Below are 14,488 nucleotides of genomic sequence, written 5' to 3' on the forward strand. Positions count from 1 at the left end.
AGATAGAGTTAGTAGGGGTATATATGAATCGTATATGACGTCACCATCAGCATCCGTGGTCGGCCATTTTGTGAGTGTGTGCTCGATTAGAATATTTGTATTAAGAAGCTTTTGCAGTCAAACCGAATGATTTAGTTTATAGATAAGCTTATTTAGCGTAATATTATATGTGCTAAAAGTGTATTATATTTTTCGGATATTGGATAGATTTATAAAATGGAGGAAAAGGCTTCACAGAAGGAGTTGGATCAGTGGATAGAACAATTAAATGATTGCAAACAACTGACAGAAAGCCAAGTGAAAACTCTATGCGACAAGGTACTTAGTAAAAAACCGCAAAAAAGCCGGTTCATTTTTTTTACAATTTTGGAATTTTATATATTTGTTTATTATATTTTATGTATAAAAATCATTAAATGTTTGAAATCGGAAACGATCAGTAAAAAAGTTACTGCACATTGCTTTACTATGATATATAACAAAGATATATCATACAATTATGAGAGATCAATTGCTTTTTTATATTTTCAAATAGAGTAATTGTACTTGACCTTTTAACATCTCATCAAAATAATTTGTTGTCTTTACAATTATTATTCTTTGACAAATTGAATAGTCAAGTTTAAGATCTTTTACTATGGAATTAAGTTTATAATAACTTCTAATATTTTGTTTTTATGCTTTTAAATATAATTATACCTTTTGCAATGAATAATGATAAATTATATAAATTATAGATATATCGTTGAACTACAAGACTACATAATTGGTTTTCTACATTTCAGAAATAATATCAATAATTTATAATAAAATTCATCTGTTGTTTTGGATAATACGAAAAATTTCAATATTATAAAATATAGAAAAATTAACAAATATTTAAATATATATAATAATATAAAAATATTCCAATTATCATAATATGTTTTAATTGAATTAACAAAATGAAATTGAAATTTATTAATTAAAATAGATTTATGAATCAACTTCATTATCTATGAATCGTCTTGTTTATCTATATGTTGTAAGTGTACTAAAATATTATTTCTGTTTATATTTAGGCAAAAGAGATATTAGCTAAAGAATCAAATGTACAAGAAGTAAAATGTCCAGTAACTGTGTGTGGCGATGTACATGGTCAGTTTCATGACTTAATGGAATTATTTAGAATAGGAGGCAAATCTCCAGACACAAATTACTTATTTATGGGTGATTATGTTGATCGTGGATATTACTCCGTTGAAACAGTTACTTTGCTTGTTGCTTTAAAGGTATAGGAGTATAAAGTTTATCTAATATTTATAATATCTTATCAAATTTACTCAAAATATAATATTATTTCTATAGGTAAGATATCGTGAAAGAATAACAATTTTACGAGGTAATCACGAGTCCAGACAAATCACACAAGTATATGGATTTTATGATGAGTGTTTACGCAAATATGGCAATGCCAATGTATGGAAATTCTTTACTGACTTATTTGATTATTTACCACTGACTGCACTGGTTGATGGTCAAATATTTTGTTTACATGGTGGATTATCACCTTCAATTGATACCTTAGATCATATAAGAGCTTTAGATCGTCTACAAGAAGTTCCCCACGAAGTATGTATAATATTTTTCAGTTAATAATTCTTCAATTGCAATATGACAAGTTATATATAAATAATTTTTCATTGTATTATTTGTAGGGTCCTATGTGTGATTTGTTATGGTCAGATCCTGATGATAGAGGAGGTTGGGGTATTTCCCCTAGAGGAGCTGGATATACCTTCGGTCAAGATATATCAGAAACATTTAATCATTCGAATGGTCTTACATTGGTATCAAGAGCTCATCAATTGGTTATGGAAGGATATAATTGGTAAATATACTTACCAATATAATTGACTCAATTTTTAATATTATTTGTAAATTAATAATTGATGAATTATATTTTCTTTTAATGAAATATTATGCATTTAAAATTTCAGGTGTCACGATCGTAATGTTGTAACTATCTTCTCTGCTCCTAATTATTGCTACCGTTGTGGTAATCAAGCCGCGATTATGGAACTAGATGATGCTTTAAAATATTCATTGTAAGTATCACATTTGAATATAATGTTTAAGAATAAATGTTAATAGGTTTCTCAAATTTATCATCGGTGTTTTTCGTATTTTAGCCTTCAGTTTGACCCAGCACCAAGGCGTGGAGAACCACATGTCACTAGGCGGACACCAGACTACTTCCTTTAAAGAGTTCAGTTTTAAGGAAGTAGTTGCCAAGGTAGGGGAAAGAATATCTGATTTTATAGAGATGCCATCGAACATAATTTATGATACAACATCAGAGTATCAGTATATAATTTGTTCTTACTTTGTGGTGTCTCTTCAAAAGATATAATATATGCTTGTTCAATGCGAGCAAGTTCCATGCCACATATAGACACAACATTCATTGTACACATAAGGAATACAATAATGTATACACATACCAAGTAAATTCACCTGCAACATTGAGTTTTTTCAACCATCATTATACTGCTTGTATTTTTATTATCGAGAAATATAAAGTAAACTGAACCATAATAGGTAGTGCGAACAAAATACGTATGTTTGATATTGCTTTGAAACCTTCAATGAGTATTAATTTACTACAAACTGTTTGTATGAGCAATATGTTCAATAAGCATAAATTTAGATAACAATATCACTTAAGGTTTCAAAGAATAAACTCAAATGATCATAGTTTTTAATTAAGAGAATATCACATAATTGATTGTATACATGGAGCTTAGAATGTTCCATTGAAAATAAAAAATAAATGAATAATAAACGGGGATTGGTGCAACAGTGATTTGACATATTAATATTGTGCCATGCAGTACTTTACAACATTGTTTCTATTATTTTATTTCTATAATTTTTCTCCTAATAATCAGCATATAAAAACATTAATATAAAGCTTTCATTTTTTTCAAACTCGATTATTTATTTGTATATTTGTATACCTGTATACTTTGTATAAAGCATATTTATATTTGGAATATATCCAATCTTTTTTTCTTTTATCAAATATTTTCGATTTATTAAACCTGGAATTTGTTGAGTTTTAAAGTGTTTTAGAATTTTAATTTACATGAATACAATGATAGAAAACGTTTCTAAGGACGCAATAAAATTTGGTACTTTTGCATCAATCCTGTATCGTATTTCTAAGTGAAACACGCACTTCATACTGAATAAATTCATACATTCAAAAAGTTAAATTGAAAGTTAATCAATAATCGCTTGTGAAAAAAAAAAAAACTGACAACATTTTTACTAATTAATAGGTATAACATGATGCTTCTGGTTAATAAAAATGTGTATTGCAAGCCAAGCCAACCTAATGTGTTGTGTCGAATTATTCATATTCGTCGATAACGAAGGCATTGTATACACGAACCTGTAAAACACACACAGATGTATTCATAGGAGTAAGCATGCAATTTGAGTAAATGAATAATAAAACCATATAGTAGCGGTGATGAGGTGAACATGAAATATAGATGCACATTATAGTAATTTACTAAGACTGTAAATCTAAAATGTACCACAGAAAATATAATCTGTAGATGCCTCGATCCTTTCTGCATAATGCAGGCTGAGCATTTTTCTTATTTTATATTATACAATGCACTTACTTTTTTGATTATAGTAACAGAAAATAAATTTTTCCTATAGAACAGAAATTTATAATATCATAATACATCAAATGACTTTATTAAAGAATTTCATATAATAAATAATTAAAAAAAAAAAAAAAATAGATACTAGACATTGTATAGATAATTTTGTATTTGTTTAATTTATATTGTCTATTCAATTTTTTTCTATTCAGTATTCGCAGGTACAATACTGTTAAAAATAAGGGATAAAATTGAAAAGATTTATTCTGTTATACAAGTATGCTTCATTTTGCAATGTCTCAAAGGATACATATATAAATATACATACACACGCAATAACTTATAATTTTTTCTTTTTTTTTTGGTCTGACTCTGGCTCAGAGTATATATTGCCAGTTTTTACATATACGGAATTTTCTTATTGTCTTAAAGCAATGTAAATGTTAATCTTATGCTTCGAGCATATGTGCTGATCAATTGACAAGTGCACACGTACAAATATAAAAAATAAAAACTTTATACATATATATATATATAGTAGTAGAAAACACAGAGGGTAGTAATTAACTAACTTCCGCTTACAGTAATCGTCTCTATTAGAATTAAATATTTTATACAATAAAAATAATAAACTTCTATCACTATTTATATCTTTTTTTATGTTACACAATAAATATTTCAAATGCCTATCGATTGTGCGTGTACACATTGTAATTACTAATATCAGCCTGCATCATTTTTTTTGTATTTTACATATTTTAAAACTGATTTTAATAATTTAGGAAGGTTTGCAAAATCTGCACGTAAGCAGATAATATGGAACAAAGAAAAAAAAACCATGAACATATGATAATTGTCATCTCATTATGAAAAACTAGAGAAATAAAGATGTTATCATATTTACAAATTGCTTTTCTCTATTGTCTCAATATATTCTTCATTCTTATAGATTGTAAATTGGTGTAATTGTTTAATATTCAGATTAATATTTTCTTTCAGGTATATTCTTGGTGACCTCATTATATTTTTTAATTAATCTTCATATCTTTTTTTCCTTAATAAAATGTAATTTTTCATGTTAACTAATGATCATGTTTTAATTCGTCCTATATTAATTTTTGTTTCATTACAGCAAATGTTCATAATAGCTTATAATGTAAAAAGTAGTAATAGGAATTATTTAAAAAAGCATTTATATGTAGAAACAAAAATTCATAATAATGCACTTATCAAAGTTTAAAAAAGTTAAATTGTATAAGTATCATTTATACAATTTCATTTTCATTTATTGTATATGAATACTTTATAATAAAATTAATAAGTTATATCCTGTGTATGTAGTTTTTCCACTTTATTCATTTCCGTTGTTTAACTTGGATTTATTTGATATTAAAATGACTATATAAGATATTTTTAAAGCATGCTTTACAAACATACTTATTTATATTACACAGCCTATATAAAATGCATAATACAAAACATGTATAATATATATTGCATTCAATAATGAATTAATAATACGATTAATGATAACAGTCTTAGATTACACTACAGACAGTTCATATTTACATTATTATTATTATTATAAGAAAATGTATATTGATGTGTTTTATTTAATACTAATAAATATAACCAATTTGTATAATATTCAACAATATTTAATTTAGTTATTATGAATAATTCTTGTGCAGTATCTATCGTCTAATTTATTTATATGATATTGCAGTTCTATTTTAAAGATCATTTAAATGTTTTTATATATTTTAATGAAAAAATGAATTTCATTATATTTAGCTCTTTTTACATACATGAAAATATTAATTAAGAATTTTTGCAAATTATTTCCTGAGTTACTACAATCACTTGGAATGTAAAAAAATATACAATCACTAAATGCTACTATCACCAATATTATTTTCTACCCTGTTTTTCTAAACATTGCATTTATGATTTTCATCTGTTGATTATCTACATATATTTCTATTTTCCAATAAAATATTAAATATGACAGCAAATTATATATTTTAATTATAATTAAATATAAATCATAAATATAAAAATTATTTGAAATTTAATTAACACATATCAACAACATATGGAATGTTCAACAAATAATAATAATAATAAAAAAACTATTTTCATTTTCATGGTAATGTATATAATAAATATTAAATTAAATTAAATTAAACAAATACTAATTATATTTATGAGGCATATTTAAATAATGAAAATAAACATATGTTAAATATGTTACGTTATTAAAAATATAAAATAATTATTAAAATATTCATAGTACTTATGCTTCGTATATAATATCGAATTGTTATTTTAATAAATGAAAAGAATGCTAATATTTAATAGCTGCTTGCTGGAGTAACATATTTGGTAAATTTTATAATACTTTTAATATATATATCAGTATAAATTTATATATTGCATGACACCTTCTCAAGGTTCTTTCTTCTAAATATTTGATATTAATGACATTAAATATTACAGATTACAAAATACTTGATATTATATGTTCATGCAGAGAAATGAACTGATTGAATTTCAATTAAAATTGACTACTTAAGTACATGTATTATACTTGCATAAAAATTAATTTATACAACTAATTTACTAGATGGCATTTATTATTACCCCTATTGAAATGATAAAGATCTTTTAAAAAAAAAAAAAAGAACTAATCCACGAATAAATGATGTACATTATATCAAGAAAGATATATTTTTAAGCGTGTGCGTGAACTACTAATAATTTTTATAAAAACATTTATATATGTACATATAAAAACAATTGATCGCACGTACCTGATATCTGTTTGTTTTTTATAGTCATGGTTATATTGAAATAAAATCTCTAAGAATGTGAAACTCAAACAAGTGAAGAAGAAATAATATCAAATATTAGTTATAAATATTAGAACACAGTGTAGTACTTTTAAGTACAAATATATAAATGTAAAATACAATTAATTATGTGCAGCCTTTTTACCATTCATATATCCGATCCACCTTTCTGCAGTTGCAGTAAAAATTGGATCATTATCAATGGTATTAAGAAGAAGAAGCTGATTAACATGTGTGGAATGATAATCCCACCTAGCTAAATTAGGAGCTATTTTTAAAGTAAAATGACGTAAATCATATGTCGTACCTGATCCAGTATCATACAAAGTTAACATATTTTTAAGTGAGATCATTCCTTGATTAAATAATCTTGATGCCTCATTGGCATCTTTACCTGTTGCTATACTTTTTAAATCATAGAGTCCAATGAGGGAGTATATAAATCCATTAAGAATAAACGAAGGTGGAGTTGTAGGATATTCTTCGTACCAAATATATTTACCTAAAAATAAAGCTGCTACACCTCCTTTACTAGATGATAATTTAAATGGCCTTAAACCTCTCACTGCAGCTTGTAAATATTTTTCTTCTCGAGAATGATAATATGCTCGCGCCAATACTGAAATAGCATGTCCTTGACCCATACCGGAATACCTAAAATAATATATCACGTAAACATAATAACTAATATATTATGTTTACACTGTAGGAAAGTTAACATATTAAAAAGTGAATGTAAATAAAATTCTACAATATACCATCCAGGTTCCAGCGTAGCCATACCAGTAGAAACTCTTCTTCTAACTGGGTTTGCCCATCCACCAGATGTAACATTTTGATTAGCTACAAACCATTTAGCAGCATCATAAAATTGTTCCATATGTTCGCTTGTTGATAATGTAATATTATCGATCATTCCAGAACCATAAAGGGTTATTCTAATAATCTATAATATGAAAATATAAATGAAATGATTTATTCATTTATGATCAACTTGTTCACCGTAAAACGATATATAGTTTACCTTTAATTTAGATCGCGAAAGTTTCTTTTTACTTTTATCATTCAAATATAATCCTTTTTGTAAATCAACAACTAAATCTCTGGTAAAACGTTTCCATTGATGATTGTTTTGTCCAATTCCATAATATATATGATTCCTAAAGGTATGTAACATTATATTATTTGCCGTATAATGTAAGTTATACATATCTTTCTTTTCTCTAGATTGCAATGTAACCATAATACTGCCATTATCCTTAATCTTTAAATCCCATTTTAATACAAGATCTAATACATGATCCAGTTTTAAACTTATTCCAGAAGTACTCGTTTCAGGTGTTGCAAATTTCGTAACATAACTATTAACTTGTTTGTCATATATTTGAGAAATAAAAGATCCCTGAGGAACAGACCATTCCAGTTTGAGTTTATCAGAATCTTTTATCAATTTTCTGTAAGGTTCAGGTTCTGTTAAATTTTTGCTATAATGGGACAATCCAAATTGGGCAATTTGAGTTGGATAATAATATCCTTGACTTTCCCATTGTGTGGATACTGGTACACCATCACTGCCACTAACACATTTTACTCTTTCTCTGACTTCAACATTATAATTTTCAAATGTCATAAATACTCCTCGAGGATCATATTTACCCTTGGGTGTTACAATTTTCGAATAACTGTGTAACCACTCAAATCTTTCTAATCCATCGTATGTTGCCAATTTACCATAAATCTATTCATATTAGGTTAGATAAATTATTAACACTGTCAAACTATATATATATACATTATTTTAATTGATACTTACTTCAAAATATTTATGAATGAATGAAAAAGGTATGTATACTTCATCTCCTTCTTTTCGACAACCAATTGAATAATCACCATTTATAGAACAATCTATTTCTTGATATCCTGGTTCATTATTATTTACTTTTTCCTAATTTATAAATATTATTAATACAGTTATAATTAAAAATGTTTCTTTTAACAATAAAACAATTTATAATTGCAATTAATTGAAATACTTGATTAACTAACTTTATGTTGATTAAATTGATATTTCCAATCTGTTGGTCTCAAGAAGAAAGGATATCCACAATTGTTCCATGATGTTAATAAGGAACTTATAACAGCAACAATTAATATTAATAAAATCGTTTTGTAATTCATTCGCATCATCATATGTAAACTTTCAAAAAAAACCTGTGTTAAGAATGGATGAAAAAGATTTGAGTAAAAATGGACTAAATCGTATGGCTATGTATATATACACATATACAACTAATTATATTCGAACCTTTCATTGTAATGTTTTCTTTATTTCAATCAGATTTTATATGTGCATAATATTACAAACGGTTAATACGATTTTTCACATTATTATACATTCAAAGTAGTTTCGTTCACTTTAGACATTGCACTTACTTGCAAGTAAGTAGTACAATACATACATACATATATATATATATGTATCTTCTAGTTATGAAAAATTCATTAATATTAACAACGTCAAAACCAATTGAAAATAGGTCGTCAAATACGTATGTAAAAGCAATACCATTTACTAATATACATTTTGCATTATATATTTAAATATACGTGTATATACATTAATTTATCTAATTATAAAATAGGTTTGATTAAAAGATCTCGTTATATGTTGGTAGCACTGCTAGAAGACATTTCGGTCTTTTAACTTGTTCTGTCTTCTGTCAGTTCGTAAGTAATAAATCTGAAAATTGTTTATAAAGCATTTCCCTGCAAGCTATTGAATTCTTTTCAAATCAACACATTTGTTCAATATTATAGGAAAAAATGTCTAGCGAAAGAGAAAACGTTAAAACTGTGAGTATATTCATGAAGAGATTTACACACAACCTAAACTTAACATATATTTTACAGTAATATTCATTTTATAGTAACCTATAAAAAAATAAAAGAAAAAAAAACAATAACAATATTTTATTATTTGTAGTTTTTGAAATTATTAATCAAATTTTATAATATTTATTATATTTTAACAAAATATATATATATATATATACATTTTTTGCATATCTTTAGTCATTTCCTTTTTCTCATTATTTCATTTTACTTAACTGTATATTTTAATAAAAATGTTATTAATATTTAACAGTTTACTAGTCCTGAAGCTCCAGGCTATGTAGGTTTTGCAAATTTACCTAATCAAGTGCATAGAAAGTCGGTGAAAAAAGGATTTGAATTTACACTTATGGTCGTTGGAGAATCTGGCCTTGGAAAATCAACGTTAGTTAATAGTTTATTTTTAACCGATTTATATCCAGAAAGAATAATTCCTGACGCTGTTGGTAAGCATTGTTAAAATCATTCAATATGTAATTAGTTCTGTTTTGTTTTTTAATTAGTTAGCTGTAATCGACGAGTATACTCGACAAATGCAATTTTTAAAGATATCATCACAGCTAACTGATTAAATATATTTTTGTTTTATAGTTGGATTTGATAATGTTATTAATAAATGAATATTTATATTTATATATAGAGAAAACTAATCAAACTGTAAAACTTGACGCTTCCACGGTAGAAATTGAAGAAAGAGGTGTTAAACTTAGACTTACAGTTGTTGATACACCTGGTTATGGAGATGCTATTGATAATACAGATAGTTTCCGAGCCATCATTCAATATATTGATGATCAATTTGAAAGATTTTTACGCGATGAAAGTGGATTAAATAGAAGAAATATAGTCGATAATAGAATACATTGTTGTTTTTACTTTATTTCTCCATTTGGTCATGGGTAAGAATGAATTTTTTTTTATCTATTTAAATATTTTTCTAAGTGAATTTTGTTATATTAATACATTTGTGACCAGTATTGTTTAGGTTTCAGATGTTTATAATTGAATATCGCATATAATAACTCAAAATATAAAACATATTAATAAATTAAGAAATAATATTACAATTTAACAAAAAATATATGTATAAACAATTATAATTTATTTGTTTTTTTTTTTAATAGATTGAAACCTTTGGATATAGAATTTATGAAACAATTACATAATAAAGTTAATATTGTACCAGTAATTGCAAAAGCAGATGTACTTACTAAAAGAGAGGTATTACGTTTAAAGAAACGTGTAATGGAAGAAATTGAAGGTAGTGGCATTAAGATCTATCCACTGCCAGATTGTGATAGCGATGAAGATGAAGATTATAAAGAACAAGTAAGACAATTGAAAGAAGCTGTACCATTTGCAGTTTGTGGTGCAAATTCTTTACTCGAAGTTAAAGGGAAAAAAGTAAGGGGACGACTTTATCCATGGGGTGTTGTTGAAGTAGAAAATCCAGATCATTGTGATTTTATCAAATTGAGAACTATGCTTATGTAAGTAAAACGTTTTAATAAAAAAGAAAAACTATATTATTGTAATTAAATGTCATCAGCAATGATTATATGTATTATTTTAGAACACATATGCAAGATTTACAAGAAGTTACACAGGAAGTACATTATGAAAATTATCGTAGTGAAAGATTAGCTAAAGGAGCTCCGGTCCCACCAAGACGACAAACGTAAGAATATATATATAACCTGTTTGTAATAATTTATTTGTAAACTAAAAAGTATTAATATGAAAATAATGTTCTTTTTTTGTAATAGAATTGTTGAGTCGGAAAAAACTACTTCTGTATCAGAGAAAGATCGTATTTTACAAGAAAAAGAGGCTGAATTACGTCGCATGCAAGAATTATTGGCAGTAATGCAGGCACAAATGCAACAGCAACAGCCATAATGAAATAAACGTTGGACAAACTGGAGGAAGAGAGCTTCGGCTCTATAGGTGCCAAAAAAGTTTATAAAATATATGTGACATACAAGAATGTAGCTTTAAGGGACAATTTCATTTTTACAAGCTTCTATTTAGCTGATATATGCTGATATATGAGAATATTCTTTAATGCATAGTTATTTTTAATTACTGCTTGCATACAAGTATATTTAATATTTGGTAGTCTAATATATATATATATATTTTTTTTTTTGAATTAACAAGATTTAATATGTAAGATAAATAGGACAATTATTGATACATAGTGCAAAATAATTATATCTTTGATACCAATACCATTGCAAAGTTAAAAGAAAAAAATGAGAAGAAGAAAGCGACAGTTGTCATAAGTGCCTTGTAATTCTTTATTTTATTTCAAAAAGTTCTCATTTGATAACTTCCTAAAATAATATTAAACTAAAATTATGAGAAATAGGTCTCCTAACGTAAGTAATTTACGTTATGATTACAATACATTTCATGTCCATTTATCTTTTAAAGAATTACTATACGAAATAATTAAAAAAAAAAAAAAAGAAACAAAGGAGGCGGCAAATATCAAAGTATCTCATATTGTGCTAAAACCAAAAAATTCCAAACTAATATATTATATATTTGTTTAGATACTGCGAAAAGAATCTCGTATATAATTTTAAAAATATAGAATTCATGTCAATGTTGTTATATAATATACATTATAATAACATATAATTTTAAAAGACTTTAGATATGGTATAAACATTTTTTTAAAAAAGATCATTGTTCACGAATAGTATATGAGTAAAATTATACTCATTTATACTATGAGAAATATGTCTTCAAATATACAAATATTTTTCGTATTTGTATATATATATATATATTATATATGTATACTTTCCTGACATATCTAATTCAAATAGATTATGTGATATCATGTACTTGATGTGTGATTGTGCAGAATGTTTTAAAAAAAAAATTGAAAATATAAGACTGCATTTTCTTTTAACAACAAAAATATATTGTAACTTAGAAAAGATATTGTTTCTCAATATGGAAAATTATCAAAAAAAAAAAAAAAAAAAAATAGATTACAACAACATTTTGCACATATTTATCTTACAAAGGTATTATGTGAAAAGTATTAAGGATTATTCCAAATATGCATTTAATTTACTTCATTTTTATTTAACAGAATATTCAAATATAACTTAATATTTTTATAATGCAATTTAATATAGTATTTTGAGGTATATAAAATAAATAATGAAAGAATAGTTCAATTGATAAGTGGGAGTATACAGACAAGTTTTAGATAATTTAAGATGAACAGGAATATCAATTTTCCACATATTTTATACCTTGACTATTGTACTTATTTTTAAGCATTTATACGTATTTATACATTATAAACGTGTTTCATGCTTTTTTTTATGTATTATAAATATGCGCAATATATGCAAGCTTTTATATCTTTTCTATAGAAATATATAAATTGTAATTCCATTAAACATTGTTTATGATCTGTGCATGTAATAATCTATCGCAGTTGAAAATGCTGCAAATCCCATAGCACCTATTATTCCTGCTTTTACACCAGCTAGAAACAAATATAAATTTAATGTATCTATCATCATATTATTTTAATCCTTTTGATACTATCAATGACTATTGACTTAAAGTTTGTATAATTTAAACATTTTTAAATGCATTATGATATACATTGTAATATTTCATTTTTTATTTACTTCATGATCAAATTTATGTTCGTGTTATAACTAGCCTGCACAGTAGACGTTATTAACAATGCAATTATCTATGCAGTAGAAGCATACTCGTAAATGATATAGCCATTTAATCGAAAGGATTAAATATTGACAGCAAATAATAAGTTAATACCTCTTAGACCTATTAGACCACCTGTCACACCACCCGCATAAGTACCATTTTTCCAATCAGTTTTACCTCTATACTAAAATTAAAATAAAGCTTAAATAAATTTGATTGAAATGAAAAAAAAAAAAAAAACTAAATTTGAGAAAGAACTTACAGATTCTATACTACATTCAACAGCTGAAAATACTAAACCCACAGCAGCGAAATTCTTAGCATAACTAAGCGTAGTCATTTTCATTTCTCTAAATATTTCACGTGCAGTTTGTTTTTTATCTACACTTGTCATATCTGGATTTACACTTGATGTGAATAAACCTATAGCAGCTCCTAATCCATATCCTACAAATATCATACTATTATATTGTATCTTTTGTTTAAGATTTATAATAAATATAATAACAACAAAAATGTTAAATACCAAGTACACAGCTCATAATACTCTTAAAAGCACAACTTTCCATAACTCCTTCAACCATTTTTTCTTCATTAGTTTTAATTTGTACAGGTGCTACTGTTGCTGGTATAATAATATTTTCTCTATATCTTTCTCGAATTCCCATTAAATAAACAGCTATTTTATCCCATTCTTCATTACTCAAAAAGACTTGTTTATTTCCCTGCTTTAACAGGTCTGCTGAATATTTAGATTGATCCATATAGGACATAATTGTAATATATTAAAATCAAGGTTTGTTAATAATTCATTTCACAATGTAACATCCAAATTTTTGTAGAGAACTAGTCATAGGAACTAAAAAACTTTATCATTAATTTTATCAATAAAAATTTTAACGATAACTTTTGCCAAATGTAATTTCTACAGTTTAAACATATATATGTACTATTTATCACATGTATATTTATATTCCAATTATATATTTCATATAAGTTGGTTTTTTATAAATCACGTGTTGCAACCAAGTGCAACTGCATAAGCCGACTGTAGTAGTCAGTATGATATAACAACTAAAATATTTAATTGACGTGTTGTGTATAATTAAATCACGATTTCTTCGCTAGATGGCAGTATGTACGTGTATAATTAAATCACGATTTCTTCGCTAGATGGCAGTACATGCGTGTATAATTAAATCATGATTTCTTCGCTAGATGGCAGTTAGATGCTCATATTTGAAAATTAAAAAGCGCGCCAACTTTCTTTCCATTTAAAATTGTACTATTCGATTTAAATTAAGTAATTTTGCAATTTTTTCTTTAAATACATTTTCTAAATAAATTGCTTATTTACTAAAATTAATACTTATGTAAAAGACG

At 25.6% G+C, this 14,488-nt stretch overlaps 4 protein-coding genes across 5 annotated transcripts; 2 read left to right on the forward strand and 2 right to left on the reverse strand.

The window, feature by feature from the left end:
• The first annotated feature begins 48 nt into the window (after nucleotides 1–48).
• On the forward strand, nucleotides 49–4,993 carry mts (protein phosphatase 2 catalytic subunit mts). Its single transcript, XM_015318770.2, has 6 exons — nucleotides 49–318; nucleotides 1,062–1,271; nucleotides 1,348–1,611; nucleotides 1,698–1,870; nucleotides 1,980–2,087; nucleotides 2,172–4,993. Exons 1-6 carry the CDS (start codon nucleotides 217–219, stop codon nucleotides 2,242–2,244), a joined length of 930 nt encoding a protein of 309 aa, XP_015174256.1. The 5' UTR covers nucleotides 49–216; the 3' UTR covers nucleotides 2,245–4,993.
• Nucleotides 3,906–8,951, reverse strand: Hsepi (D-glucuronyl C5-epimerase). The gene is made up of 6 exons (XM_089172749.1): nucleotides 8,814–8,951; nucleotides 8,558–8,720; nucleotides 8,325–8,456; nucleotides 7,536–8,249; nucleotides 7,270–7,457; nucleotides 3,906–7,165 (listed from the first exon to the last, which is right to left on the reverse strand). The coding sequence occupies exons 2-6, from the start codon at nucleotides 8,699–8,701 to the stop codon at nucleotides 6,634–6,636; spliced, it is 1,710 nt and encodes a 569-aa protein (XP_089028875.1). The 5' UTR covers nucleotides 8,702–8,720; nucleotides 8,814–8,951; the 3' UTR covers nucleotides 3,906–6,633.
• Septin1 (Septin 1) lies at nucleotides 8,929–11,882 on the forward strand. Of its 2 annotated transcripts, XM_089172750.1 has the most exons (8): nucleotides 8,929–9,060; nucleotides 9,154–9,238; nucleotides 9,329–9,364; nucleotides 9,657–9,849; nucleotides 10,044–10,302; nucleotides 10,528–10,893; nucleotides 10,977–11,081; nucleotides 11,170–11,882. In XM_089172750.1, the coding sequence occupies exons 3-8, from the start codon at nucleotides 9,335–9,337 to the stop codon at nucleotides 11,300–11,302; spliced, it is 1,086 nt and encodes a 361-aa protein (XP_089028876.1). In that variant the 5' UTR covers nucleotides 8,929–9,060; nucleotides 9,154–9,238; nucleotides 9,329–9,334; the 3' UTR covers nucleotides 11,303–11,882. The 2 variants fall into 2 exon arrangements, with proteins under 2 accessions (XP_089028876.1, XP_015174250.1); XM_015318764.2 differs by lacking the exon at nucleotides 8,929–9,060 and having other exon boundaries at nucleotides 9,102–9,238.
• LOC107065252 (mitochondrial import inner membrane translocase subunit Tim22) lies at nucleotides 11,542–14,178 on the reverse strand. The gene is made up of 4 exons (XM_015318761.2): nucleotides 13,632–14,178; nucleotides 13,368–13,552; nucleotides 13,217–13,289; nucleotides 11,542–12,917 (listed from the first exon to the last, which is right to left on the reverse strand). Exons 1-4 carry the CDS (start codon nucleotides 13,876–13,878, stop codon nucleotides 12,835–12,837), a joined length of 588 nt encoding a protein of 195 aa, XP_015174247.1. The 5' UTR covers nucleotides 13,879–14,178; the 3' UTR covers nucleotides 11,542–12,834.
• Nucleotides 14,179–14,488: the final 310 nt, after the last annotated feature.

This window comes from Polistes dominula, unplaced genomic scaffold (assembly GCF_049000335.1).
Source record: "Polistes dominula isolate Pdom_NZ unplaced genomic scaffold, Pdom_raw_medaka contig_23, whole genome shotgun sequence".
NCBI classification, from domain to species: domain Eukaryota; kingdom Metazoa; phylum Arthropoda; class Insecta; order Hymenoptera; family Vespidae; genus Polistes; species Polistes dominula.